Source organism: Dipodomys merriami, unplaced genomic scaffold (assembly GCF_024711535.1).
Source record: "Dipodomys merriami isolate MVZ:Mamm:240054 unplaced genomic scaffold, mDipMer1.0.p SCAF_5, whole genome shotgun sequence".
Taxonomy (NCBI): Eukaryota; Metazoa; Chordata; class Mammalia; order Rodentia; family Heteromyidae; genus Dipodomys; species Dipodomys merriami.
The window spans coordinates 75,307,975-75,335,518 of NW_027206068.1; the positions used below are offsets into that span (position 1 = coordinate 75,307,975).

The 27,544-nt window shown below is 56.0% G+C and overlaps 3 protein-coding genes across 9 annotated transcripts in view; 1 reads left to right on the forward strand and 2 right to left on the reverse strand.

Moving 5' to 3' along the window:
• Positions 1-2: 2 nt before the first annotated feature.
• Fastk (Fas activated serine/threonine kinase) lies at positions 3-4,145 on the reverse strand. 4 transcript variants are annotated; one of them, XM_069997085.1, is made up of 10 exons: positions 4,007-4,145; positions 2,909-3,331; positions 2,123-2,302; positions 1,892-2,031; positions 1,250-1,463; positions 998-1,157; positions 694-785; positions 478-610; positions 292-406; positions 3-211 (listed from the first exon to the last, which is right to left on the reverse strand). In XM_069997085.1, exons 1-10 carry the CDS (start codon positions 4,086-4,088, stop codon positions 104-106), a joined length of 1,647 nt encoding a protein of 548 aa, XP_069853186.1. In that variant the 5' UTR covers positions 4,089-4,145; the 3' UTR covers positions 3-103. The 4 variants fall into 4 exon arrangements, with proteins under 4 accessions (XP_069853186.1, XP_069853187.1, XP_069853189.1 ...); XM_069997086.1 differs by lacking the exon at positions 292-406; XM_069997088.1 differs by lacking the exon at positions 2,909-3,331 and having other exon boundaries at positions 4,007-4,144.
• Positions 4,146-4,452: 307 nt separating this feature from the next.
• Tmub1 (transmembrane and ubiquitin like domain containing 1) lies at positions 4,453-7,007 on the reverse strand. Its single transcript, XM_069997089.1, has 3 exons — positions 6,811-7,007; positions 5,536-5,957; positions 4,453-5,257 (listed from the first exon to the last, which is right to left on the reverse strand). The coding sequence occupies exons 2-3, from the start codon at positions 5,925-5,927 to the stop codon at positions 4,906-4,908; spliced, it is 744 nt and encodes a 247-aa protein (XP_069853190.1). The 5' UTR covers positions 5,928-5,957; positions 6,811-7,007; the 3' UTR covers positions 4,453-4,905.
• A 4,748-nt stretch (positions 7,008-11,755) lies between these two features.
• Positions 11,756-27,544, forward strand: part of Agap3 (ArfGAP with GTPase domain, ankyrin repeat and PH domain 3) — a 49,512-nt gene continuing 33,723 nt past the window's right edge. Inside the window, exon 1 of one of the 4 annotated variants that reach the window (XM_069997090.1) lies at positions 11,756-12,115. In XM_069997090.1, coding sequence (XP_069853191.1) covers positions 11,788-12,115 — 328 coding nt within the window. In that variant the 5' untranslated portion in view covers positions 11,756-11,787. The remainder of the gene's footprint in view (positions 12,116-27,544) is intronic. The other 3 variants (XM_069997092.1, XM_069997091.1, XM_069997094.1) reach the window with 3 other exon arrangements.

Sequence of the window (27,544 nt, forward strand, 5' to 3'; positions counted from 1 at the left end):
CATAGGAAGGAAAGGGACTTTAATGATAAACCAAAACAGGGAGCCAAAGTGCAAGTTGTCCACCCCCCATAGGGGGGCCATCCTGAGCCCCTTGCGCATTCCCTCACCCCCCTTCGGGTCCCCAGTGGAGGCCCAAGGCCTGGAGCTTCTGCCTCAGGTAGCTCTTGAGCTGGGGCAGGCCTCTCTGCGACTCCAGTTCCTCAAAGGGCAGCTGTGGGGAGAGGAGAGTGGGTCAGTGAGTCACCGTGGGCAGCGGGTAAGCCTGCGAGGGGGGCGGGGCGGGCCTCTCACCGGCAGGAGCTGGTAGCCCATTAGGCCTAGATGCCGCTCCCTCAGGGCCCGGGAACCCAGCAGCACCCTGCCGTCGCGGCAGAAATGCCAACGCTCGCGCAGCATCAGCACCACTCTGGAGGGGGGCAGACATGGCTCAGAGTACTGGTGGCCAGTTGGCCAAGGCTCCCCCACCAGCTTTCTTACCTTTGGGCAGGGTTTTGGGTTGTGGGGTTCGAGGCCTGGGCTTGCGGGCGGGACCGTGGCGGGTAAGGCAGGAAGGGGTCCTGGGTCCTGATGGGAAGCACAGCACCCGAGCTGCCGACACACAGCAGGAAGTCTACAGGGGAGAGAGTAGGGCTTCGGCCTCGCTGGAGGCCCGGAGCTGCCCAGCTCTAGGGCTCCTGCCCACCAGCACCTCACCTGTGCAGTAGCCTGGAGGCACAGTCAGGTCCTGGCGGTATTTCTCCTCCCCTAGCAGCTGGCGTAGACCCTCAGCTACTATGTCCTTGTGACTGGGGAAAGGGCACCGGTAGGACCCAAGGTCTCATTGCAGGCCAGTCTGTCCCGGCTGGGCACTGCTACCCTGGGCAAACCCCTTTGCTGTCTCTGGGCCTGTTTTCTTCGTTATGACTGCTAAGATCCATGCTCAGCAGCGTGTGGAGGCTCTGGCGTTCTACTCTGCTTCCATGGCTCACCATCCCCTCACCCCGGGCTGTCTGCACACCTGTACTTGCAGCGGGCACGGTCAGTGATGAGTGGCTGCGGGAAGATGGGCACTTGATGCCTTTGGGGAAGGCGGGGGCCTCGGTATCCTGGGAGCTCCAGCTCCACAGCCGTGTCAAGCAGAGAGAGGTAGCGGCGCACAATCAGAGCATGAGGGGTGCCTGTGGGAAACCAAGAATTGGGGAAACCCTAGACTGCCAGCCCCTGGGCACTTCCTCACTCCTCAGCCCTACCAGCCGTCCACCACACGTACCAATGATATGGTTGATGAAACTTGGGGAGAAGACAAACTGCAAGGTTCTGTAGGGCAGGCACTGGAGCTGGCACAGTGACATCAAGATGTTGACTGTGGCCAAGGGCGCCACCGCAGCCTCCCGAGCCAGGATTTTCTCAAGGCAGGGTATGAACTGCTGCTCCAGTGGCATGTAGTTCAGCCGCCCAAAGGGCAAGAGCAATTTCTGTACCATCTGTGGAGAGACCAGTGCACTGCCTTTCACAAGCTGACCGCAGAGGCCTGGCCCAGCGGTACCATGACTATTGAGACAGAATGGCCCTCTACCCTGGTATACACACTGAAAATGCAACAGCATCAGCAGTGTCTTGAGCCACATAGGGCTCACTACTACACAAGCAGACTTGGCCTGCAGACTTGGTCAAGTGGGAAGGGTGAGTCTAAGCCAGTGCTAAGAGTGCTTTTTCTAGAAAACTGCAGAACTGGAGGTTTCCATGCTGTTATGAGAGTTGGCCAAGCCACAGATACCCTGGAGCACGGAGCTTGGCCGGTATGTTTGCTGCAGGAGGAAGAGGCCAAACAAGTTGGACGAGGGGGCTGGGCCTGCCCCAGTCACTGAGGCTGACTCACAGGGGAGCATGGCAGGGTGGGAGGCAAGTTCACCTTGCTGTTGAGCTGGGCTTCCTGGACCACCAGGAAGTGGGCAATGGCTTCCAGAAGCTGAGGTTCCCTCAACCGGTGGCGTGCCAGGTGCTGGGCCAGGAGCACCATCGCATGGGGACTGAATTCCTCTGGCCTCACCTCTGTGAAAAACAGCCCGTTACTTCAGGCCAGACCTTCAGGCCAAGGTCTCCAGAGGACTTAAGGGCCCCTCAACCCTGTCCCCATTGGCACCTGTCAGGCTGCTGATCAGTTGCTTCCGTGGGTACCGCTGGAAATGGGGGCAGTTCAAAGCAACTTCCAACCTCTGACCACCATGGAGACCAGGCCGCAGAGGGGGAGGTGGCTTTGGAGGGAGGCGAGCCCTCCGCTCCTGCTCCAGGGCACATACCAGGGGCCCATCAGATGGAAAGCCTGAGAGGGAAAGGGGCAAGGGCAGTCCTTGTTCTCACTGTTAGCATGAGTTCTCACTTTTCTCATCTTCAGTTCCTGAGCAAGAAGGTATAGCAGAGGTATAAAATAGGGATCTTATCTTGTTCCAAATGTGACAAACTAGGAAGCCAAATGTGGCTTCCTAGAGCAGCACTGTGTTGGAAGGAACCTGGGGCAACAACCTAGGGAGCTGGAATGAATGCTACTTTCTGTGTGCGTGTGCTGGTAAGGTAGCTTTTTTTGCTCAAGGCTATTGCTCTACCACTTGAGCAGCACATTCAGCTTTTTGCTGGTTAATTGGAGATAAGAGTCGCATAGACTTTTCTGCCAGGGTTGGCATCAACCCACCATCCTCAGATCTCAGCCTCCTGAGTAGCTAAGATTTACAAGCAAAAGCCACCAGCACCCATCTATGAATGCTAGTTGATGTGACATCTGCTTTGGCCACAGGCAGCAGCAAATGTGCATGGTGTGGTGTGCCATTCCTGGGCAAAACCCTGGGAGACTGAGTCTATTGGTGACCTTGAGTCCTCCACTGTTCTTTTTCTACTTTGCCTAGATGCCCACATTCCCAGATGCACTCCTCACCAAGTAAGACTGCCAGGTGCAGACACACATGAATGGTGTGAATGTCAAAGGAGGGGCAGTTTCGAATGATGAGCTGACTCAAGTCCTGTAGTGTGGCCTGCTCCACAGGGGGGGTCCGAGGTGTAGACCCCAAGAGCTGGCCCAGACGACGAAGTGCCACAGGGTAGTGGTGAGGGCGCACCTTGGTGGGATTCTGTCCTAACCAGCGCAGCAACTCCCCAGGACTCCTTGCCTGCTCCAAAAGCCGCTGGAGGCCTTGCACAGGGCCTGCGCGGGGCCCTCCTCCAAGAGGATGGTTCCCCCACTTGCTGGGCCCTAAAGAGCAGGACTGTACTGGTGGGAAGAGTAGCAGGCCCGACAGCCGAGCAGGAGAGGCCTGGGCAGAGAGCAGGACTCGAAGCATGGAGTTGGGTGATGGAGACCCTGGGGGGGCAGTCAGGAAATCGGGTGAGGTTTCGTCCAAGGAGGGGGAAAGCCCTGCTAGCTACTCCTTACCTCACTCCCCTGGCAGAAGAGCCTGGCGTGAGAGCAACCCTTTCTAACTGCTCTGGTCCTTTCTCCCCTCCTGCCCCTCTTCCCCCTTCCATTCTTTGCAACAGCAACCCTGGTCCTTCCGTGTGTTCGGCGCAGCGCTATTCGCAAAGCAACTCCACATGCACTATCTTCTCCATCGTGGAGCTGTCGCTGCCTCATTTCACGGGTGGAGACGAGGAAATTAAGCCCGAGGTCACTCGCGGGGATAGTGGTGGCGCCCAGCCCGGACCCTCTGGCCCGGGGCGGAGGGCGGCGGCGCAGCGGGCCGGCGCGGGGCGCGGGGCCCCGGGCTGGGCGCTCCCTCTTACCGCGGCGTGACCTTGGACAGCGGTCTCGCGCTCCGCCTGTCTCCTCACCCGTGGAAGGAGGACACGGCGCTCCCCTCGCAGGGCACGCGCGGGGGCCGGGCGCGCACCTTCGCGAAGGCGCGGGGCCGGGGCCGTCGGGGTCCCGCGCCCGCCCCGGGGACGCCCGGAGCCCGTGGCCACCGCCGCTAACACCCGCGCCCGCCGCCCTCCCGCGGCCCGCCTCCCCCCCGCCCCCGCCAGACGCCACCCTCCCTACATGACTCCCCGGGCCCCGCGCAGATCGCTCCCTCAGTCGGTCTCGGGGCCCGGGAGCCGGGTTCTCCCCGCGGTCTCCTCATCGGCGGACCACCGAGTCCGCCATCTTCCCAGCAGCCCGCGGACCGCCGCTGGACGCCAGGCACCGCGCAGCGCGCAGCGCGCGGCCAGCGGAGGAGACGTGGCTCCCAGCAGGCGCTGCGAGCGGGGGCCTCGGTCCCGCCCCCCGCTTCCGGGAAGTGCGCGCGCGGCAAGAGGGCGGGACCAAGACGGGGGCGGGGCCGAAGAGCCAAAGGCTGAAACCCGCGGGACCCAAGCTCGGGGGCGAGCGAGGTCAGACACCCCACCTCGCTGAGCGAGCGGCACCGACCAACCGAAGCCGAGCCCAGGCCCTGCCTCCGCTCCTTTCTCCCCGCTGCGTGAGTCCACACAGACGCACACCAAGAGTGAAAACTTCACAGTTATTTTAATCTGCACACGTTCCAGACAACGCCTCTGTCCCTCCCAGCTCCCTTTCACCAGCCGCCCGATCTGGGTCCCCAAATCAGCCTCTCAGGGACCAGAGGTGGCTGGGTCCTCCGGCAGGACACTAAGGCGGGCCCAGGGGGGTGGCCTGGCTCTGCCCAGGGCCAAGGCAGCGACAGCAGGTGCCCGATGTGGAGGAGCCCACTGTCAGTGAGGGCTGAGTGCCAGCAGCTCCCGGGGGTGGCCCAGAGCCGTGAAGATCGCAGGGAGGAGCCTCCCCCAGCCCCCGGAGTCCTCTGCGACGCAGGGCTGGGCTCCAGGATAGTGGGAAGAAGCAAGCTGGGGAGGCTGGCCGGGGCAGACAGCAGCTCCCACCTCGCCTTGGAGAATGAGGTCCAGGAGGGCAGGTTGCATTGCCAAGAGCCCGTGGAGGCACTACGGGCGGTACATGGCAAAGGCCAGGAGACTGAGCAGCAGGGTGAAGCTGGCCAGGCCCAGGGTGGCGGTCAGGGGAAAGAAGGGTCGGTACTGGATCTGGCAGTACCAGAGTAGAAGCAGCAGCAGCAGCAGCAGGGGCAGCAGTAGGCTGCCAATTTCCAGCCCGGAGGGGCCTGGTTCTGACCCCGGTGGGCAGGGGGGATGTGGGGGGCCGACTCTCGTGGACACGTGGCAGTGGAGAACACAGTTGGGAGGGAGGTGAAGGCTGCCCAGCGTCTGGCTGTCGTCTCCTAACAGCTGGCCTTGGTAGATGAGGCGCACCTGCTGCTCCCGGCCGGGAAACTGGGTCCTGAGGAGAGAGGGACCTGGGTAAGAGAGCAGGCCTCAGGCAATCCTAGTCCCCTTTCCAGAGCTAGGCTCCCACCCCTCGACCCTGCCCTCCACACACCCACCCAGGCTGTGGCCTCTGGGGGGCAGTCTGCCACAGGGGAAAACAGTACAGTGTGATTTGGGAGCTCAGTTCCCACAGAAGGGCTCCTTATCTCTGGGGCCTTCTGCAAGCACACCCACTCCTTTCCCTTCCTCCCCTGTATTTTGCATTTCCATCCTACCCTTTTCCCGGCTTACCTTTTCAAGGTGCCAATGGTGTCATGGGGCCAGGCCCTGGCCACCTGCTCTGAGTCATTGAGGAATTTCAGCCTTAGCACTAGGGGCTCCTGTGGGGAGTCCGGAGGTGGCAGCGTTGCTGTAACCCCTGTGCCAGGCTCTGGCTGTGCAGCTGAACTTCTGTGTCTCAGGCTGGGAGTCTCTGCCCCTGGAGCCTCCCCTCGGATGCTGTCAGTGGCTGCCATGGCTTCGCTGGGCTGGGCTGCTGTTGGAGTCCCTGATGTCTGGGGCAGGGGGTCCGTGGTGGTCTCAGTGGTGTGTGTTGAGACCCAAGCAAGGGCCAGCACCAGGAGGCAGGCAAGCACCGCAAAAAGGACAGTCACCTCATCACCCACCCCTTCAATCAAGGCCATGGCACCTGCCTTGCCTGCTGTGCTACCGAGCTGGAGAGGCACAAAGAACCAGTGAGGGGCTGCCTGTCAGGCCAGGAGTTCCCCAGACTGCAACAGGCTCTTGGTTTTCCCCATACTACACCTCTCCCACAGTCCTAATTCCTCCATCCCCTTGTGCACCCCAGGGTACAGAGTGCTCTGATTCCGTCACCCCAACTTTGCTGTCTGTCACTTCCTATCACCAGATTCCAAGTCCTAACTCTTGTTACCTGTGTTCTAGGTCTTTAACCAGCTCCCTAAGTCATCCAAACCCTATCTATCTCCAGGAAAGGGCCTTGACCTTGTAAGCAAGCTCTCTACATTTAACCTCTATCAAACTTCACTCCACAGCTTGTCTACTCGTTTGTCCATTTCTTCCAAAGTTTACTCCTTCAGCTATCCTCCCCTACCCCCAAGCTCGTCTAATGCTGTCACTAAAGTTCCTCCATGGAGTCGGAAAGGGATCTCTCGGTCTCCCGGTCCTCCCCTTTTGGGTGAAATGTCACCCAAACGCCACCCGCGGAAGCCGGGGCTGCTTGGCAAAGCTTCCCCACACCAAACGTCAAACTCCACCCTTGGGCAATCCGGAGCCTCGGGTCGCTGCCACCCTCGCCGCTCGTCCCTTCCGTGGGTTAATCCCAAACCCAACCCCGCGGCGGCCCGACCGACCCCTCACTCGGGGTGAGGCCGCCAGTCCCGGGCCCACTGGAGAACGGAGGCTCGGCCCTCCCCACCCCAGCGGCTCCACCTCTCCTCCCATCTTCCCGCACCCCCCCCCCAGCCTCGGGAGGGCCCCGGGCGATGCCGGGGCGGGGCCCGGCCGGGCCCGGGAGGCGGGTGGGCGCGGCCTCGCGTGGGGACTCACCGCCCGGCTCCGCCAGCTCCATCGCGGCCCCGCGGGCACTTCCGGGCGGGCGGCGCCGAGGTCGCAGACACCTGAGACACCCCTCCTTCCCCGCCGCCGCGGCCCGGGGCATTGTGGGACTTGTAGTCCGCGCCGCGCCAGCCTCGCGCGCCGCGCCGACCCTCCGCCCCGCGGCCCCGTGTGCGGGGCGCGGCAGGCCGCTCCCCGAGCCCGCGGGCCGTGGAGGGGCCGGCGAGCACGGGCTCGGGGGGCCGGGTGGGGCTGGCCCGCAGAGGTGTGGGCCGCCGCAGGGCCCGCCCCCTCCGCCGCCCGCCGCCGAGCTCCCGTCACTCCGGACCCCGACGTCACTGGCGCACGTCAGAGCACGCGTGCTCGCGACGCGGCGCCGAGGCCCGGGGGAGCTCGGGTGGCCGTGCCCGGGCGTCGCGACAGAGCAGCTCGCCCAGCCCCCGAGCTGACGCTGCAGCCCAGACCCCAGAAGGCACGGGCCCCCTCCCCCAGCTAGCTGAGGATGCCCGGCCCGGGCCGCCCCTTCTCCTGGCCTCCTCCCTCCCCCGGCCTCCTCCCTGCCCCGGCCTCCTCCCTGCCCCGGCCTCCTCCCTGCCCCGGCCGCCTCCCTCCCCCGGCCTCCTCCCTGCCCCGGCCTCCTCCCTGCCCCGGCCGCCTCCCTCCCCCGGCCGCCTCCCTCCCCCGGCCTCCTCCCTCCCCCGGCCTCCTCCCTGCCCGGGCCTCCTCCCTCCCCCGGCCTCCTCCCTCCCCCGGCCTCCTCCCTGCCCCGGCCGCCTCCCTGCCCGGGCCTCCTCCCTCCCCCGGCCTCCTCCCTCCCCCGGCCTCCTCCCTGCCCCGGCCTCCTCCCTGCCCCGGCCTCCTTCCTCCCCCGGCCTCCTCCCTCCCCTGGCCTCCTCCCTCCCTTGGCCTCCCAAGGCAGTGAAGCTAGACCTTGGAACAGAGCACAAATCCTGAGCCTTTATGCGGTGACCCTCAGCTGTGTGATCTGAGGCAGGACTGTGGGGGTGGGGATTAAATCCCTGAATTGAAGTTTCTTTTTTGTGCCAGCCCTGGGGTTTGAACTCAGGACCTGGGCACTGTCCTCAGCTTTTGTGTGCAAGGACAGTGCTCTAGCACTTGAACCATAGCTGCTAGTGCTGGCTTTTTTGGTAGTTAATGGGACAAAAGAGCCTCTTGGAGCCAGGCACCGGTGGCTCACGCCTACTGTAGTCCTAGATACTCAGGCTGAGATCTGAGGATCAAGGTTCAAAGTCAACCCGGGCAGGAAAGGCCAGGAGACTCTTATCTCCATCTAAACCACCAGAAAACTGGAAGTGGAGTTATGGCCCAAGTGGTAGAGTGCTAGCCTTGAGCTGAAGAGTGCTGCTGGGACAGTGCCTAGGGCCAGAGTTCAAGCCCCACAACCACAAAAAAAAAAGTCTCATGGACTTTCCTGCCCCAGCTGGCTTCGAACTGCAATCCTCAGATCTCAGTGTCACGGCATAGCTAGAATTACAGGCATGAGCTACCTAGTTTCTTCATTCTTGAAACCTCATTAAAGCAATTGTAAAGAAGAAAATCTGGTAGCCGGGCGCTGGTGGCTCACGCCTGTAATCCTAGCTACTCAGGAGGCTGAGATCTGAGGATTGCGGTTCAAAGCCAGCCCGGGCAGGAAAGACCGTGAGACTCCTATCTCCAATAAACTACCAGAAAACCGGAAGTGGCGCTGTAGCTCAAGTGGTAGAGTGCTCGCCTTGAGCTGAAGAGCTGAGGGACAGCGCCCAGGCCCAGAGTTCAAGCCCCACAACCGACCAAAAAAAAAAAAAAAAAGAAGAAGAAAATCTGGCTGGAGGTGTGGCCCGAAGAAAGCCTGACAAGCATAAAAGCTCTGAGTTCAAATCCCAGTACCAAAAAGGAGAAAATTGATGTTATAGTAAATAAATATGAAAACTATGGAAGACGGGTCATGATAGATTTTGTTCATTTAGTATTATGGATTTATTTCCTCCACTCAAATCTTGACTGGGAAATTGGATCCTTAAGAGGGTTCCTATGGGGCTGGGAATATGGTTCAGTGGTACAGTGCTTGCCTAGCATGTGTGAAGCCCTGGGTTCAATTCCTCATTACCACATACAGAGAAAAAGCCAGAAGTGGTGCTGTGGCTCAAGAGGTAGAGTGCTAGCTTTGAGCACATAGAGACTCAAGGACAGTGCCCAGGCCCTGAGTTCAAGCCCCACAACCAGAAAAAAAAAGTGTTTCTGTGTAGAGAATATTGAGTCCCAGCCAGACCTGTGACAGCTAAACTTGGGGTTTTTCCCTCCTTCCTTTGGGATCCAGTAAACAAAGAAGTCTTGTGTCCTAGCCTTCACTGGCCAGGCCAGTCCTGTGTGTGTGTCCACATGTGTACTTCCCACCCATTTCCTGAGACAGGGTCTCTATGGCCTTGAGCCCTTGAGCCTATGGCCTCAGTCTCCCAGGCTGGCTGACTTTGCACATCAGCCTACCCTAGCTTTTTCATAGTACATACTACTTATGGCCCCAAGCCAAGGGCTCTAAATATATGTTATAGGCCTTGTACTATGCGAAATGCTAGGAATACAATGGTCTATCAGCTCCTTTCCTACCCTCATATGGCTTACCTACTAAAAGAAGAGCAGACATGGAGAGGGCCCATGAATCTTAAAACAGGCATGTATGTGCTGGTGGCTGAGGCAACACATGGAGTGCTTTCCTCCAAGCACTTCTCTGGAAAGTACACCTGGTGCAACTTCCAATAAAACATCTAAAAGAAATGATAATGTTACTTTTAGAAACACAAACCAGCAGAGCCAGGTTTTCTGCAGATGAAGCCCAGAATGGGTGCAAGACATCCTTAATTTCATATAGATAGAAATCTACATCCCTCAGGAGTTTAAGAGGTACCAAGTATGGATTCGTTTGCACTTGGTCATTTGGATGGCAAGAGGTTAGGAATGGTGATTGGGTTTATACTGGGACAGACTTCTTTTTTGGGGGGGGGGTTTCCGGTCGTGGGGCCTGAACGCTATCCCTCAGTTCTTCAGCTCAAGGCTAGCGCTCTACCACTTGAGCCACAGCTCCACTTCCAGCTTTTTTCTTTTTGCTTATGTGGTGCTGAGGAATCAAACTCAGGGCCTCAGGCATGCAAGGCAAGCGTTCTACCACTGAGCCACCTTCCCAGCCCCCTGGGGCAGACTTCTCATAGGTAATATACTCACAGATGACTTCATGCTGAGAAAAGATCTAGCTTGGCCTAGAAAATAGAAGTGTGGGTAAAAAGAATGTATCAGTGGTCTTCAGAAGATATCTGGGTATAGCCCCGAGAAATTTATTAGCTGAAGCCACACTACGTTTTGGGGCTGTAGAATATGTGTGTGTGTGTGTGTGTGTGTGTGTGTGTGTGTGTGTGTGTGTGTGTGTGTGTGTGTGTGTGTGTGTGTGTGTGTGTGTGTGTCCGGGGTGTTGGCTATCTGAACTGTAGACAGTTGGCAATGGGAGTGCAGAGTAAATGTGACATTGAATAGAACTCCTTGACCTCAGGAGTAGTAGAAGAACAAGATGGACAAAGTGGGGTAGTAGAACAAGGAAAATTATGGGAGTGCTGTGGGTTCTTGTACATTTCTCACAGGACCAATGGGAAAGAAGACAATTGAGTCCTCCCTCTCCTTTCTCTGTACCAATAATGTAGGGCAGCATTCAGCAAACCCTTCCTAGTTTGGTAGGCAAGGTCTTTAAAAAGTGGGTTAATCCAGTGTGGGAGCTTTATGTAGTCTCTTAATAAACTATCACGTTTCTGGTTTCTGCTACTTTCTCTAAATCTGGGTTCATTAGAAACAAAACAAAGCTGGGATAAGCCAGGCACTTCATGCTTGTTTCCTGTCCACTCAGGGGGTTGAGATCTGAGGACTGTGGTTCAAAGCCAGCTAGGGCAGAAAGTCGGTGAGACTCTTATAATCAATTAACTACAAAAAAATAAAACCAGAAGTGGACCTGTGGCTCAAGCGGTAGAGCAGTAGCCTTGAGCACAAGAAACTCAGGACAGTATCCGGGCCCTGAGTTCAAGCCCCAGGACGCAAAAGGAAAAAGGAAAAAAACAAAAAAAAAAGGGAAATTGGGTCATGAGTATAAGAGTTGGGATATTGTGCCAAGAGTCATTCCAGGTGTATCCCGATCAGACCGTGGAAGATCGGAAAACAGCAGCGGGAAGCCTGGGCGCCAAAGCCAGCGGTGAAGACCCCCCTCCCCGCCCCCAGCAGCGGTGTGGGCTCCGGGGCTGATCTGGGCCTGGGGCCCGCACCGAAGGCAGGGTGGCGTTGAGGGTGGCACCGTGGGGCCGGGCAGGCTTCCGGGCCAACCCTCCACCGCTCCTCAGAATCCTGGGGCGCAGGGCACAGTTCGGGCACAGCCTGGCGGCACCACACCCACCCCGCCGGCGCAGGGCGCGGCAAAGGCCAGCCCGCCGGGGAGGGGACGGGGCAGCGTTGCCGAGCGGCGGGCGGCTGGGCGGCAGCCGGCGGGAGGGGCGGAGCGCCGGGCCGCAGCGCGCCCCCCGCCCGGGGGTGGAGGCTGCGGAGCCCGCGAGAGCGAGGGGCGGGGGCGCGGGGCCGGCGCGCGGGAGGGGCGGGGGCGGGGGGCGCGGGCTGCGCGTGCCGGAGCCGGCGGGGGCGGCCGTGCGTGCGCATGACGCGGAGGAGGGCCCGGGCCGCGCGCTCCCGGTCCCGTTGTTGTTGCCGCTTGCGGCTGCTCGGAGGCAGCGGGACCTCGGCGCCCGGGAGCTCCCGGCGGCGGCCACGGCGTGCTGCGGCGGCGCCTTCCGGCCTCGGCCCCCGATCCCCGGCCCCATGCGCTAGCCCCGCGCCGCCCGCTCCGTGGTCCGGGCCCCCCGCCAGCCCCGCGCGCCCGCTCGCCGCCGCCGCCGCGCCGCCCCGGGCCCCAGCCGGGCCCGCCTCGGGCCCCGCGGCCCCGGAGCCATGAACTTCCAGGCGGGCGGGGGACAGAGCCCGCAGCAGCAGCAGAGCCTGGCGGCTCCGGGGGGCGGCGGCGGCGGCGGCGGCGGCGCGGGGGGCGGCGGGCAGTTCGGCGGGGCGGGACCCGGGGCCGGAGGCGGCGGCCCCTCGCCGCAGCTGGCCGGCGGCCCCCCTCAGCAGTTCGCGCTCTCCAACTCGGCGGCCATCCGCGCCGAGATCCAGCGCTTCGAGTCCGTGCATCCCAACATCTACGCCATCTACGACCTGATCGAGCGCATCGAGGACTTGGCGCTGCAGAGCCAGATCCGGGAGCACGTCATCTCCATCGAGGGTGAGCGGGGGACTGCGGGCGCGGGGCGCGGCGCGGCGCGGCCGGGGGCTTCGCGGGCTGCGCGGGCCGCGCGGGCCGGGGTCGGCCCATCGCAGGGCCTCGCGCGCCCGAGGTTCGGGCCGCGCAGTGCGCCTCTGCGCGCTGCCCAGCCCCGGTCCGGGGACACTTTGGAGGGGGGTCGATCCCACGTCAGGAGACGTGTTTTGTGCCCCTCGGGCACGGGGCGAAGGCCCACCGGTTGCGGTCTGAGGCGGTCGCCGAGGTTCATCCCGAGGCCTGGTGCTTGGCTCGGGATGGTGGGCGCGATGGAGGGACCCGGAGGGCCGAGAGGCCCGAGAATCGAAGGCCTCTGCTGCCGCCCCGGCCCTGCCCGGAGGCGGGGCGGAGGGTCGGAGTTGCCCTTCCGTGGATGACAGCCTTCCCGGGCCCCGCGCCCGCAGGCCTTGCGGGCGCCTTTTCCCGACGCACACCTCTCAGGCGATTGCTGTGGAACGGGGGGGGGGGGGGGGCAGCCAGGCCTGGTGTTTGGCCGGGGCGCTGCGGCCGCGTGGGAGGCGCCGGCCCATCCCTCGGTGCCTTGGCTAGAGCCACACTCTTGAAGCTTCCTGTCTCGGGGGCATCCGCATCTGCACACGCCCGAGGCCTGCACAGGAGGGGGAGGGGGCCGCTGGACTCACACTGACCCCCGGGGACATGGCGCCAGGACCATAAAGCCCAGGCTTTTGAGCTCCTTTTGGTGGACTTTTGGGTCGTGGACTTCAGCTGCTATGGGGCGCAGGAGCTGCGAGGTACACTCCTGGCGTATAGCTGCCGCCACCTCTGGTATGATGAGGGCCGCTCTGTTCGCAGGCACCCCAGTGGTGTGGTGGCCTTCCAGCTGAGCTCTGGCAGATGGGCCTCGCCCTGGGCCATCTGCTTCCTCCTCCAGCTCTGTTTGAAGGGGACGCCCACCAGCAGGTGGTGGGTACTGCTTTAGTGGTACTGCAGGAAGAGCCAAGGCCTGCTGCAGAGGACACGGAGTTGTGGGCAGGGGTCTGTCCACCACTTGGGCCTTACTGTTAGGGCCCATTCCTGTCTTCATTCTGTTTGAAAACGGTAGGGGTTTATGCACCTCAACGGCCATTTTCTGGTTTTAGATGTCCTCAAAGAAGGAGACCCAAAATACCATGTCTCTTAGGACTAAAGGTTCCCATTTAGAGCTGGTATCCTGACCTCCATGTGTCCGTGTGTGTGTGTGTGTGTGTGTGTGTCCACACACATACATGCATGCCTTTGCTTGGACAGGGGCTTGAACTCAGGACCTGGGCACTGTCCTTAGCTTTTTCTCTACCACTTGAGCCACACCTCCACTTCTGGCTTTTTACTAGTTAGTTGGAGATGAGACTCTCACAGACTTTCCTGCCTGGGCTGTCTTTGAACCACAATTCTCAAGTCTCAGTCTCTTTAGTAGTTGGGATTACAGGCAGGAGCCACAGATGCCTGGCTATCCTGATCTTTTGTTGTTAACATTCCAGTCTGACTTCTTTCTGTCCTTTTCTCCTCTCCTCTCAAGGCTGAGTTCACTGCAAACTAATTAGGTGACAGGAAAAAAAAAACACCTCATTAACATGGATCTGAGTAAATGGCCTGAATCACCACCATGGCTGGGGACTGGGGATGGCATTTGTATGAGCCCAGGGCCCCTAAGAGAAATGACCAATTTTTCCTCTTATTAATGAAAGAGGGGGGAGCTGAAAGAAACACGTTTCCTGAGCTTCACTGTCTGGAAGAAGCATGAAGAGGCTGACACCAGCTTCAGGATGCTCTCCTCAGCCTCTTTGGGAGGATGTTGAGAAGTGGGGTCATCTACGTTAGAGCCCTTCTCAGAGCAGGGAGGGGCTGGACTTGGGGAGCTCCTGTATCCAGCTCCAGCTTTGTTAGTAAAGCCCTTGTCTCCCTGCTTACTTAGCACATGTCTGGCTCCTCTGACTTAAATTCAACGTGCTAGGCAGAATTCCCCCTCCTGGGTCCAATCCTTCCCCTGACCAGCTTCCTCATTGTGGTTTGGAAATACCCCACGGTTCCATCTGCCTCTCCTGGAAGCTTGGTATCACCCTGTTGAAATCCTGGGACCTGATGTCTCATTGTCACCAGACTGACCCAGCTGCTCCCCCCTTGTCCCCTCCCCATTCCTCCTGCGTTGCTCTCTGGGAAGGCCATCCAACTCCTTCCTCTTTCCGAGTCTCTCTCCAGGAACCCATCTTTGTTTGCTCCACCCCTGCTGGCTTACTTCTGTCATCCCGGCTTTTCTGCTGGAGTCGGGCTTAAAAACAAAAAACAACAACCACAAAACTCACCCAGACTCCTTCTCTAGTTTCCGCCTGGTATGCTTCCTGAGGTAGAGCCCCTTCCATCTGCCCGGCCATGCTGCTCAGGTCCCGCAAGGCTGCTTCCTGAGTTGGGAAACCCCAGCGCCTCGGGCATAGCCGTGCTCTTGGCCTGGACGGAGCCCCCCAGGCTCAGCAGACCTGGGCTGTTACATGAACAAGGAACTGCCTGGCTTCTGAGGGGTGAACCTCTTGGAGCAAAGGGTGGACATTTGAGAGCCTTTTCTTTGCTCCAAGTTAATCCTTCAGTGAAGGGATTTTTTTTTTGGTCCAGTTTTGAAGGTGACATTCAGGACCATCTGACACTGTGGAAGCTCAGTGGGCACCTCACTTGCTGCCTGTCCTCCCTTGTCTTATATAGGACTAGAGGAAGCAGAAGATGGTTTGACTTTGCTGTGTTTCAGAACAGGTTTGGGGGCGGGGGGCGGGGCGGGGAGAGGTCTGTCCTCCTCCATTCTCAGGGAATGAAACACACCACACACACACACACACACACACACACACACACACACACACACACACACACACACACACACACACACACACACACACACGGCCACATAATGGCAACCCAGTTCATAGAGCCTGCACACACACACACACACACACACACACACACACACCCCAACACACACACACACACACACACACACACACACACACACACACACACACACACACACACACACACACACACACGGCCACATAATGGCAACCCAGTTCATAGAGCCTGGGAGAACGCTATGCCTGCCTTCCCTTCAGCACTCATCCCCAGAGAAAGGAGCTCTGCCTCAGCCTTCAGAGAGCTCGTGGTAGAACTCGGAGGAAGGATTCAGGGAGACAGTGACACTAGACCAGGCTAGCCCCTAGCTCAAGCTGGCAGGAGAAGCAGCCCTTTGGGGGCCTGGCAGTGGGCTTGCAAAGGGCTGACAGCTGTGCACCTGGAGAAGCTGATCTCCAAGGCCATGCCGGGCCGGGAGAGCCTGCATCCCGACTCAGTTTCCGGCCTGGGCTCCAGGCCTGGAAGTGGACGGTGAACTCCGTGTGCGTGCCATCTGGCTGCTATTGTGTATTGTGTGTGCAGGAACCCAGCTTTGTCGGCTGGATGACTTGTTCAGATTCCCTTTTGTTTTCCTTAAAGTTGGTGTTTGTTCAAGAGAGTAAGAAGTTCCTCTGAGCACTCCTGCCCAGTGTCTCTAGAGTGTTCTCCTCCTCATTCTCTTGCTCATGTAGTTCCCACTTTTCCTGCCTGCTCTGTCTGTGGGCTTGGTGACATCCCAGGGAGCTGAGGTGAAGGGAGAAGGGTTCTTCTGTGTGGTTCAAGTCTGGGCTATGCAGAGAAGGAGCACAAGCTGGGTGGGGTAGTAGGGGGTTAGCATCCGCCTGGTTGGCCTGCTCTGACTTCCCTCTTTATCCTGTGATTTGTCTGGGACAGCTCTGTGGTAGGGGAGAGATCAGTGGAGTCAGACGCTCCCTCCTGAGCCGGCTCACCTGGCTGACTGCAGGAGAGTACCCTGTCCTGACCATGCCATACCCTCCCCCCCCCACCCCCCCCACCAGGGGCCGCTGTCTTAGACATTGCCCAGGCAAGTTGTCCAAAGTCCTCTTACAGGAGAAGTTAGGGATGGGCTGTGGACCTGCACCTGTCACTTTTGCAGGCATTCATTCCTGCAGTTGGCTGCTTTAGGGACCAGGGCCAAATCGGGGCATGGCTTCCTATGTGGGGCCTTGCTCACAGACTAGGATTCTAGGAATTTGGAAAAAGAAGATACTGTATTGTGTGGGTGCATTTGTTCTGGATCCATTTTTGTAGCTCCTACTGGGTGGCCCAGTTGCATCTGGCCCCTCTGAAAGCAGAACAAAGGAGAGGAGAGGTATAGAAAGGGCTGGGTCCAGCTGCCCTGGGAAAATAGCACCGCTGGCCGCGGAGGTACCAGCAGGTGCTGGGAGTGGTAGCAATATATACAGCAATCCAGCTATCTAGAAACCAGGGCAAAGCTCAGAGACCTGCAAGACTCAGCAGGCCGCTGCCCTCGGGTCAGGGGGGAAGGGGCGGCCATCTCTGCCTTATCTCAGGCTGCAGGACCTTAGGAACAGCCAGGTGTCCCTCGTAGATTCCATCCAGGGTCAGGAACTGATGACACCCCTGAAGGAAATGCTTCTTAATTGGCTGGGGATATCTTCAGCATCATTTCTTTCTTTCTGGGAGTGTGTGCTGGGCTGGGGCATTGGGGGGAGGTGATGAGGGAGCATGAGAAAAGGCATAAAGCCGTGTCCGAGCCACAGCAAGTTTTTGCCTTTGTCGGGACTCTTGTCCTATAGGGGACAGGTAGGTGAGGCAGGTGGGACACTGAGGAAGGGATTTTTATTTATTTATTTATTTTTGCAATACTGAGGATTGAAGTCAAGTTTAAATGCTCTACTACTTGAACCATTCCCAGTCCTTTTGTCTTTCAGATAGCCTCTGAAGCTCTTGCCTGGGGCAAACTGGGACTGTGATCTTCCTACCTCAGCCTCCTGAGTAGCAGGGATTACAAACATGCTCCGCCATACTTGGCCATGGGGGAAGGAATTTCTAATGTTCTGTCCTCTGCATATTTTCACTTTCCAGCATTCCAAGGAACCGTGGTAGCTGGCGCTTCCATGATAGCAGGACTTGGGGTGGCCTGGGAGACTGTAGGTAGGACGGAGGGGTGGCTGCATGCAGAGGAGCCTGCTGGTTGTGCTTTTGCTTCTCTGGGCCCTCTTCTAGCTGTCATGCCTCTGGAGCAGAACCCTGAGCCGTAGGGAGACACATGTGCCCCTGCTTGTCACTGCCTGAATGCATTTTCTACTGCTCAGGGTAACGGGGGAATTTGGTGTGACTGGTCAGGCTGGAAAGGTGACTCAAAGAGGAGCTTTAGAAAGTCAAGTCACCTTGAGTTTAACTCTTAGAACCCTTTAGATTAGCCAGACAGTGGCTCACACGTAATCTTAGCTACTCAGGAGGCTGAGACCTGAGAATTGTGGTTCAAAGCCAGCCTGGGCGACAAAGCCCTTGAGATTCTTATCTCCAGTTAACCACCAGAAAAACCAGCGGCGAAGCCAAGCAGAAAAGCTGTCAGGGGCAGCACCCAGTCCCTGAGTTTAAGCCCCATGACCAACAACAATAACAAAAAAAAAAACCAAGTTTTTTTGTAAATGTGGCTCAGTGGTAGAGTGCTTGCCTCGCAGGCATGAAGCCCTGGGTTCGATTCCTCAGTACCACATACACAGAAAAAGCTAGAAGTGGTGCTGTGGCTCAAGTGGTAGAGTGCTAGCCTTGAGCAAAAGAGGCTCAGGGACAGTGCCCAGACCTGAGTTCAAGCCCCAGGACTGGCAAAAAAAAAAAAAAAAAAAAAGAAATAGATTAACTGAGGGTGAATCAGGGTCCTCTTCTCTGCGGTCACTTTTTTTCTAGCTATCTTGACTCCCTGTGTCCCTCGGGGGCGTCACTTGCACCCAGCTGAGTGGCACAGAGGGAGCATACATGGAGACATGCTTGCTTAAAATACATCTTAAAAAAAACCACTTAGTTTATGCGTTTTCCTGCCAAAAATAAACGCGTGCTTGTTATAACCGGTTGGGATGGAGAAGGAAGTGGAGGCAGCATGGCTGTCCCATCTTCCTGCCTGGAGCTTTCTGGCAGCGTCTGCCTTGCTTCCTTCTACTTCTCTCTTGGTGGCTCTGGGATCAGTTCTGTGTTACAGGTATGTCAGAGCAGATTCAGCTGCTGAATCGAGAGAAAGGCACAAAGACTCACTGGGGCTTTGGCTTGCTTGGCAGTTCCTGGGTGGGTAGTGAGGATCCTCAGGTCCCACCCTGCCCCCAGCTGGCTGGGAGGGTGGGCAGGTTCCTCCATGGCTCTGGAACCATCTACCTGGAGTCACATTCTAGTTGTGTCTGAACAATCAAGCCTATGTTTAGAATATTAGGAGCCATCTCAGACATGGCCCTGACCAGAGAGAGGTACTGTCTGTCAAGAATGACTGAGTTAGACTCTGACCTCTGCCTCTGTGGCCTCTGAGATCCTACTGTGGAGCCCACAGGGGGCTTATGACTGGCAGAGATCCTGCTGGGGGAGGGGAGAGTGTCAGGCTCCCTACCTGAGATGAAGAGGTTTAACAGAGCTACCATCTCTTGGACACTTGGTGGCAGTTGTACGTTGCATGTGTGCTGCACTCCAGAAGCACCTGGCACATAGCAAGTCCGTGTTGACTGGTCGTCTTACTCCAGAATGCCGCACACGATCCCCTTTACAGTAAGGACACACTGTTTATTACCTACCTCTTGTACATTTGTCTCATCATTTCCTTTGGACAAATTCCCAGAAGAATATGGCAAGATGATAGAGTCGGCACATTTCTAGGACTTTTGCCGCCATTCTGATTCCCAGAGCTATTAATAGTCTGTTCCCTGCCCCACTTCTCAGACAGATAAGAAAAAAAGACTAAATGGTTTTTCTTGTTGTTCTACCTTGTGTTACTTTGATGACTGTTTAGCCATTTGACTTACTTCATTAGTAAGAATCACCATTAAGAAGCTAGGTACGGAGCTCTGATGGAGGGTCATGTAAGTAGGAGGACTGGGATCCAGGTTAGCCTGAGCAGAAAAAAAAAACATGAGACCACACCTGGAAAAGAACTAGGGCAGAAGGTCTAGGGGTGTGGCTCAGGTGTTAGCTCACCTGCCTAGCAAGGACAAGATCCTGAGTTCAAACTCCAGGACTTAAATTTTGTTGTTGTTGTTGGGCTAGGTGCTTGTAGTTCGTGCCTATCTATAATCCTAGCTACTCAAGTCGCAGACATCCGAGGACTGCAGTTTAAAGCTACCCTAGGCTATTTTCAATTAGCCACCAAAAAGCCAGAGGTACAGCTATGGCTCAAGTGGCAGAGTGGCTAACCCTGAGCTTTAAAAAAAATAAAAAGCTCAGGCAGAGTGCCTAGGCCCTAAATTCTTCAAGCCCCAGGATTGGTACAAAGAGAAAAAAATGACTGGAAGCGGGGTACCAGTGGCTTGCACTTGTAGTAATAGCTACTTGGGAGTTTGAGATCTGAGGATACCAGTTTGAAGCCAGCCCAGACAAACAAGTCTGAAAAACTCTAATCTTCATCTAACTAGTAAAAGGCCAAAAGTGGCTCAAGTGCAAGACTCTGAGTTCAAATCCCAGTGCCAGTACAATTTTTTTGTTTTGTTTTGTTTTTTGCCAGTCCTGGGCACTGTCCTTGAACTTCTTTTTGCTCAAGGCTAGCGTTCTACCATAGTGCCACTTCTGGCTTTTTCTGTGTACGTGGTACTGAGGAATCAAACCCACGCCTTCATGCATGCAAGGCAAATGCTCTCCCACTAAGCCACATTCCCAGCCCCTACAAAATAAAATTTTGTTGGGAGCTCAGTGGTAGGGTGCTTGCCTAGCATCTTGGGCCCCACATTTCATCCCTACCATCACAAGACAAAAAAATGTGTATGTTTGCACTTGACTTAATTCTGTTCATTTCCTTTATTCAGTTTCCTTCTAATTTGTTAATTCTTTTTCTGATCAGGCTCAACACAATTTTCATCTCTCTTACTATGGATTTTTCTAAACCCTGTGTTCTGTTTGCCCACTGTGTCCTGAGTGTCCTGCAGGCCACCGAGATGCCTGGGGTCTCCTGACTCCACTCCACATGGTCCCCGAGTCGGCTGTGCCTGGGAGCCTTTGTCTGCGGGGAGAGTGGGTTTCTCATTCTCTTGCTTCTCCCGTAGTTTCGCTCCTGGCACCCGGGAGGGTGCCGCCCACAGCCATTTCTTTCTTGCCTTTTAATTTAGTGTTTTGATGGCTTGCACACCCAAACCCAGCTTGGGAGTGGGATGCAGTCTAGCCCAGGGCACGTGGAGCTGCAGAGGTCTAGACTTCTGTCCACTCCTGCTAGGACCCTGGCCCCTGCAGACTGCCCTGGGGATGGTAGATGCTGGTCCTCTGCCTGGAGGATTGTTTGTTTGCTTGTTTGTTTTTATGTGTTAAACAGACACTTAATAAAGGCTCTAGAGCCTTTGAGAAGATCTGGCCATTTTCCATTATAGCAAAGCCCCTGATTACTTATTGTTTCTAGATTGTTCTAGACTGTTCTATGATGAAGTGGTCGGAGCCTATAGTGGGAAGAACTATGTTCAGGGTTGGAGGGATGGCTCAGTTGTTAGAGCACTAGCCAGTCAGCAAAAGTGTCAGATACTGAGTTCAAGTCCTGGTCTTAGACCCCCTCAAAAAAGAACCATGTTAGCTGGGTGCCGGTGGCTCACGCCTGTAATCCTACCTACTCAGGAGGCTGAGATCTGAGGATCACGGTTCAAAGCCAGCCTGGGTAGGAAAGTCCATGAAACTTCTCTCCAATAAACCACTAGAAAACCGGAAGTGGCACTGTGGCTCAAGTGGTAGAGCACTCGCCTTGAGCTGAAGAGCGCAGGGACAGCGCCCAAGCCCAGAGTTCAAGCCTCACGACCGACAAAAAAAAAAAAAAAAAAAGGATCATGTTTAGGTTTGGATCCCATACCTACTGTTTGGAGCTGTGTAACCTCAGGTGATTCCATTACCCTCTTTGTGTCTGTTTCCTCTGGGATGTGAAGATAATCAGCACCTTGTTTGTTGGACAGTCTGCGAATCAAGGAAAGGAGCGTATCTAGAAGCTGGGGAAGGGCTAGGAGCCAGGAAGGAGTCGTTCTTTGGTCACAGGGGGGCTTCGGTACCTTTGCAGAGTGAGGGAGGACTGAGTGAGATCCGGGGTGCATGTGCTTTCTCCTGTCCGGAACCTTGTGTGAGCTCTTGGGGCATAGGTCTACTATCGGTATGTGCTGTCCTCAGAAGCAGGGCAGGGCTCTAAGTATCGTGTCTAGTGATGGGCATGAGCCTTTGGTTGTCCCTGGTGCTGCACGTTTGCACGTGCTCCTGGTGTGTCTGTATCTTACCCTTGTTGGTGAAAGTCTCTCCTCTCCACACTGTCCAATACCTATAGGTAAGACACCCGTATGAATTAAAAATTTCCAATACCCATATTAAAAATGTAAAAGAAAAAAAGGGGGGGGGGCCGGTGGCTCACACCTGTAATCCTAGGTACCGCAGGAAGCTGAGATCTGAGGATCGCAGTTCAAAGCCAGTCCAGGCAAGAAAGTTCATGAGAATCTTTTTTTTTTTTTTTTTTTTTTTTTTTGCCAGTCCTGGGGCCTGAACTCTGGGCCTGTGCACTGTCTCTCAGTTCTTCAGCTCAAAGCTAGTGCTCTATCACTTGAGCCACAGTGCCAATTCCAGCTTTTTCTGCTTATGTGGTGCTGAGGAATCGAACTCAGGACCTCATGCATGCAAGGCATGATCCTCAAACCTCAGCCTCCCTAGTTGCTAGGTTTACAGTACCAGCCATCAGTGCCCAGCCTTTTTCTTGTTTTTGTTTTTGTTGGTTGTGGGGCTAGAGACTGTCCCTCAGCTCTCCAGCTCAAGGCAAGCGCTCTACCACTTGAGCCAGAGTGACACTTCCTGTTTTCTGGTGGTTAGTTAGAGATAAGAGTCTCTTGGAGGGCTGGGAAGGTGGCTTAGTGGTAGAGTGCTTACCTTGCATGCATGAAATTCTTCAGTACCACATAAACAGAAAAAGCCAGAAGTGGCACTGTGGTTCAAGTGGTAGAATGCTAGCCTTGAGCAAAAAGAAGCTCAGGGGCATTGCCCAGGCCCTGAGTTCAAGCTCCAGGACTGGGGGAAAAAAATCTCACAGGCTTTCCTGCCTGGGCTGGCTTTGAACAGCGATCCTTAGATCTCAGCCTCCTCAGTAGCTAGGATTACAGATGTCTGTGGCCAGTAGGCATGGTATTTGAAGAATGCAATCAAATTTATTGCCTACAAAATAACAACAAAAATTTGGTGGGTGTAAAAATTGGACCTCCCCTCTCCCCTCCCCCTTCCCCTTTCCCCCTCCCTGACTGCAGTTTGAACCCAGGTTCTTTTTTTTTTTGTTGGTCGTGGGGCTTGAACTCTGGGCCTGGGCGCTGTTCTTCAGCTCTTCAGCTCAAGGCGAGCGCTCTACCACTTGAGCTACAGCGCCACTTCCGGTTTTCTGGTGGTTTATTGGAGATAGGAGTCTCACCGTCTCTCCTGCCCGGGCTGGCTTTGAACCGAGATCCTCAGATCTCAGCCTCCTGAGTAGCTAGGATTACAGGCGTGAGCCACCAGCGCCCGGCTTGAACCCAGGTTCTTATGCTTTCTAGACAGGCACTTTTTTTTCTTTTTTTTGCTTGGTCGTGGGGCCTGAACTCTGGGCCCGGGCACTGGGCCACTTCTGGCTTTTTCTGCCTTTGTGGTACTGAGGAATCAAACCCAGGGCCTCATGCATGCAAGGCAAGCGCTCTACCACTGAGCCACCTTCCCAGCCCTAGGCAGACACTTTATCGCTGAGCCACACTTCCAGTATAAATGTATCCTTCTCCCTCCCCACCTTTTTGTACTGGTACCAGGGCTTAAACTTACCCCTTGAATTCTCACTCATGTTTTTCTGCTCACAGCCGGTACCCTACCACATAAGCCATGCCATCCATTTCAGTGTTTTGCCAGCTAATTGTAGATAAAAGTCTCTTGGATTTGTCTTGTCCAGGCCGGCTTTGACTCTTGATCCTCGGGTGTGAGCCCCCTGTGCCTGGCAGGATCCCTTCTCCTCCCCAGCTTGTTGTTTGGGGGTAATACTGTGAACCTGGGTGAGTGCATTTCCTCAGCTCATGTCCTGGGGCCTGCCTGCCTGTCTGCACCCCAACGCTCTCATAGACACAGGGCGTCACCGGGCTCATCAAACCCCATCGTGGAGGAAGGTGGTCACCATTCTGAGGACTTCCCTGTATTATCTCGGTTTCCCCACCTATCAGAGCACCGTGGTTGGCTTTCCAACCACCTGTGCCTGGCTGCGGGTGAAGCAGGAGGGTGGGTGCTTGGTGGCACGAGCCTGCCGCCTCAACGGGGCACTGCCAGACTGGTTTACTGCAGTAGTGATTCTATTATGAAGATCGCTGGCATAGTATGTTTTTAAACCACGAGAATGTGCCACCCCACACTCCAGCACTTTGTGTTTGTGCTACAAATGTCACAAGATTGACAGCTCTTGCTGGGGTGACGGGGAGCTGCAGGGTTCTGAGCTGGGGCGGCAGGGCCGGATCTGCCGGCTCTGGAAGAAAGGCAACGAGAGGCATCTCTTTCCCAGGCCCGCCTGTGTGCCCACCTGCCGTCGTTTTGGTGTGATTGTTAGACCATCCCTGTGGGGTATTAGGAACTCTGTTTTTCAGATGGGGAAACTGAGGCCCAGGTGTAAAGGAATTTGCCCTGATTCACTCATCATGGCAGGCAGGACCTGGACCTGGAGGTGGGGGTGGGGAGGAAGTCTTGTTTTGGAGCCTGTGTTCTATGATGCTCTACTGTACTGTGAAGAAAGAAAACTAAGATAGAGGAGCAAATGAGAAGAACATGGTCCAGTCCTGGGAGGAGGGGTCCTCTTTGGTCAGACAGGAAGTCTAGAACTCATAAAGAAGGAAGAGGACAGATTATTTTCCCCCAGCTCTGTGTGTGTGCATGCGCACAGTGTCTCTGCATGCCAGTGCCCATTCTGGGACTTGAACTCAGAGCCTGGGCGCTGGTCCCTTAGCATCTTTGCTCAGGGCTAGTGCTAGCACTCTACCACTTGAGCAATAGCTCCACTTCCAGCTTTTTGCTAGTTAATTGGAGGCGAGAGTCTCACATACTTTCCCTGAAACCCTGGCTGGCTTTGAACTGAAATCCTCAGATCTCAGCTTCCTGAGTAGCTGGGATTACAGGCGGGAACCATCAGTGTCTGACAGAATCTGTGTTTTGGTGGAAGATGTCAAAATGTGGTGGCTCCTGCCTGGCATGATTTAACTTACTCCTCCATCCCGAGTATTGGCCTGCAGACTGACATTTGGCCTGGAAAAGCTCTATGGCACCACCTCGGTGACAGAGCAGAGCGGCCATGTCTCCCCGGCGTGGGCTTGTTTTCTTGCCCTTGGGTTATTAGTAAGCAGTGCTGGGACTTCCCGCCCCCGCCCCCATGCTCTAGTGTACCTGCACGGTCCTCACCTGTGTTGTGGCTATGCTGGCGTTGTGAGGAGGTGGCTCTCTATCTCTAGCCCAGACCTTTTCTGTGAAGACAGCTCTTCCGTCCCTTTCTTAGTGTCACCCATTTCTTTTTTCTTTTTTTTTTTGGGTCCGGTCATGGGGCCTAAACTCTGGGCCTGGGCGCTGTCCCTCAGCTCTTCAGCTCAAGGCTAGCGCTCTACCACTTGAGCCACAGCGCCACTTCCAGCTTTTTTTTTTTGCTTATGTGGTGCTGAGGAATCGAACCCAGGGCCTCAGGCATGCAAGGCAAGCGCTCTACCACTGAGCCACCTTCCCAGCCCCAAGTGTCACCCCTTTCTTATGGATGCGTCTCACACGTTAGAACCCATTACAGAGCTAACAGATGTAGTTACGCTCCTCTTCCCACAGCCTGCGTGTACCAGATAAATAGTTAACATGCTTCTTCTGCAGAGAGCTTCCTACAAGATGATAAAGCAGCTCTAAGAACCCAGGAGGAAAATAGGCAAAGAATAGGACCAGTGAGACACGAAGAGAAAACGCACGTTGTTGATGAATGTGAAAAATGCATCCATGCTAGTGATCAGGAAAACACACACCCAGAGAGCCAGGTGCCGCGGTGTCCAGGCTGAATAGCAGAATGTGAGCCATGACTTGTGATGCCCATATGGCTGGACAGTCAGGGCAGGCAGGCAGGCAGGCATTCTTGTGTCTGGAGTAAACACATAGCGAGTTCAGTATTGTCCAGTAACGGAGGCGTGGGCCTTTGAACCCACCATCCTACCTTTGGGAATGTCCTGATGGAAAGAAGACATGGGGACGCAGATGTGGATGGTGGCCAGGTTCGCCTCAGGAGCAGTGGGATAATTGATGGAATGTCCACACTGCTTCAGAGCAAGCTACAGCATCCCCGTTGGCCCAAGGAAGCCAGACCGCTGGCACCTGGTACCCTGGGCTGGGAGGATTAGGGACATCCTGGGGGCAGGGTCTTGTTTCAGGGAGAGGAAGACAGTGAGAAGGAAGCAGCACACTGCAGAGAGGGATAAGGGTGTCTGAGAGGGCGTTCGTTCTGAACGCGCTACACTGTGTGTCCTAACTCTCAGATGCCACAACTTAAACTGCTGACAAAGCATACAGGTGGCCCACCTGTGTTCCTCTCTCATTCTCTTCCCTGGTTCCTGGATGAAAGTCTTCCTTTGTTTGTTTTATTGTTTGTGTGTGTGCCACTGTCCCTGAGCTTTTTTGTTCAAATGGCACTCTACCACTTGAACCCCAACTCCACATCTGGCTTTTTCTTGATCGGAGATAAGTCTTTCACAGACTTTTCTGCCTGGGCTGGCTTTGAACAGCAACCCTCAGATCTCAGCCTTCTGAGGAACTAGCATTACAGGTGTGAGCCATCAGTGCCCAGTTGTATCCTGCTTTTTCTTTCTTTCTTTCTTTCTTTTTTTTTTTAATTGTGAAAATACTGTACAGAGGGGTTACAATTACATGGGCAAGATAATGAGCACATTTCTTATCAAGCATTGTAGCCTCCTCTGTTTCCCCTTCCCATCCCATCCTCCCCCCACTCCCCCACCCAATCTCCTCCCCCCCCCCACCTCACCCTCCCATCCTGCTTTTTCAAAAAATAAGTGTTGCCACCCTGATGTTGCCTGAGATTCGGGGCTGCCTGGCCTCTGTGTCTGCACGCACCATGAACACTGGCGTTCTAGGCTGCCCCAAGTGAGCGCTGTGTCTGTGTCTTCCTCCTGTCAAAGCCTCATGTCCCTGAGGGGAATGTCCTGTAGTCTTGCACACCTTGTAGTGGCCCAGGCTTCCAGTGGGGGTTGGGGCTAGGAAGTCAGTGAGAAGAGACCGCAGGGGCAAAGCCAGGGCTGGGTGTCCAGCTGGGAGGAAGGAGGGGAAGGGGGTAAGGGGAGACTGAGAGATGAATTCTGACTCCAGAGATGCTAGGGCTCTGGCTGGTCCCAAGTCAGCAGAAGTCTCTGTAGGCCCAGGAGGCAATGGCCAGAACCAAGATTTTTTGTGGCCAGCCGACGCAGTTCAAATCACCTGTTGGCTGGGAACCTTCAGCGAGCTGCTGGCCTCTGGGCTTTCCGATTCCATATCTGTAAAAATGATATGTTCACTGGAGGCATGGCTCAGGTGGTACAGCGCCAGTCTAAAGTGGATAGATGGCTAGTGTGTCTTTGAAACCGCTGCTGTGAGGTCTCCTAGGTTCATGTGCGTCAGAGCTCAGGGGGCCTTTCAGTGCCACCAGGCTGCGGCTTCCAGGGCCTAGGGGACCTGTGTGGCTTGGGCACAGGCCAGAGGCAGCTTACCTTCCTGGGGGACCTGGGAGCCTGTGGGATGAGGTGAGAGCACATGAAACATGAACTGGAGCATAGTGACAGGAAGTGCGGGGTGGGGATGCCAGCCCTGGGCCCTGCTGTTGTAAAGCCTGGGAGCTCAGGCGCCATGACACTGAAAATAGTCTAGTCAAAATAGTGTTTGCTGTCACCTCTCGTGAGTCTGTGTGTCTTGGGCCCGTCCCCAGGGCCCGCACACACCATCTGCACTGTGCCCTAAGCGCCGTTTCTCAGCCTCTCCTGCACAACTGGTAGTTACTGGAGACCTTTATTATTGTATTTTCCTTTTATAGAGATAAAGAGCTCATAAATTGAATGCATTTTAGAAACCATTTGGCTGGGCCAGGCACTTTTTTTTTTTTTGAGCTTAATTGGACTTCAGACTGTGTGTTGAGGATTTTTTTTTTTTTTAATTTTTTGTCCTCATGGGACTTGAACTCTGGGCCGGGCGCAGACCCTCAGCTCTTCAGCTCAAAGCGAGTGCTCTACCACATGAGCCACAGCGCCACTTCCGGTTTTCTGGTGGTTCATTGGAGATAAGAGTCTCACAGACTTTCCTGTCCAGTCTGGCTTTGAACCACAATCCTCAGATCTCAGCCTC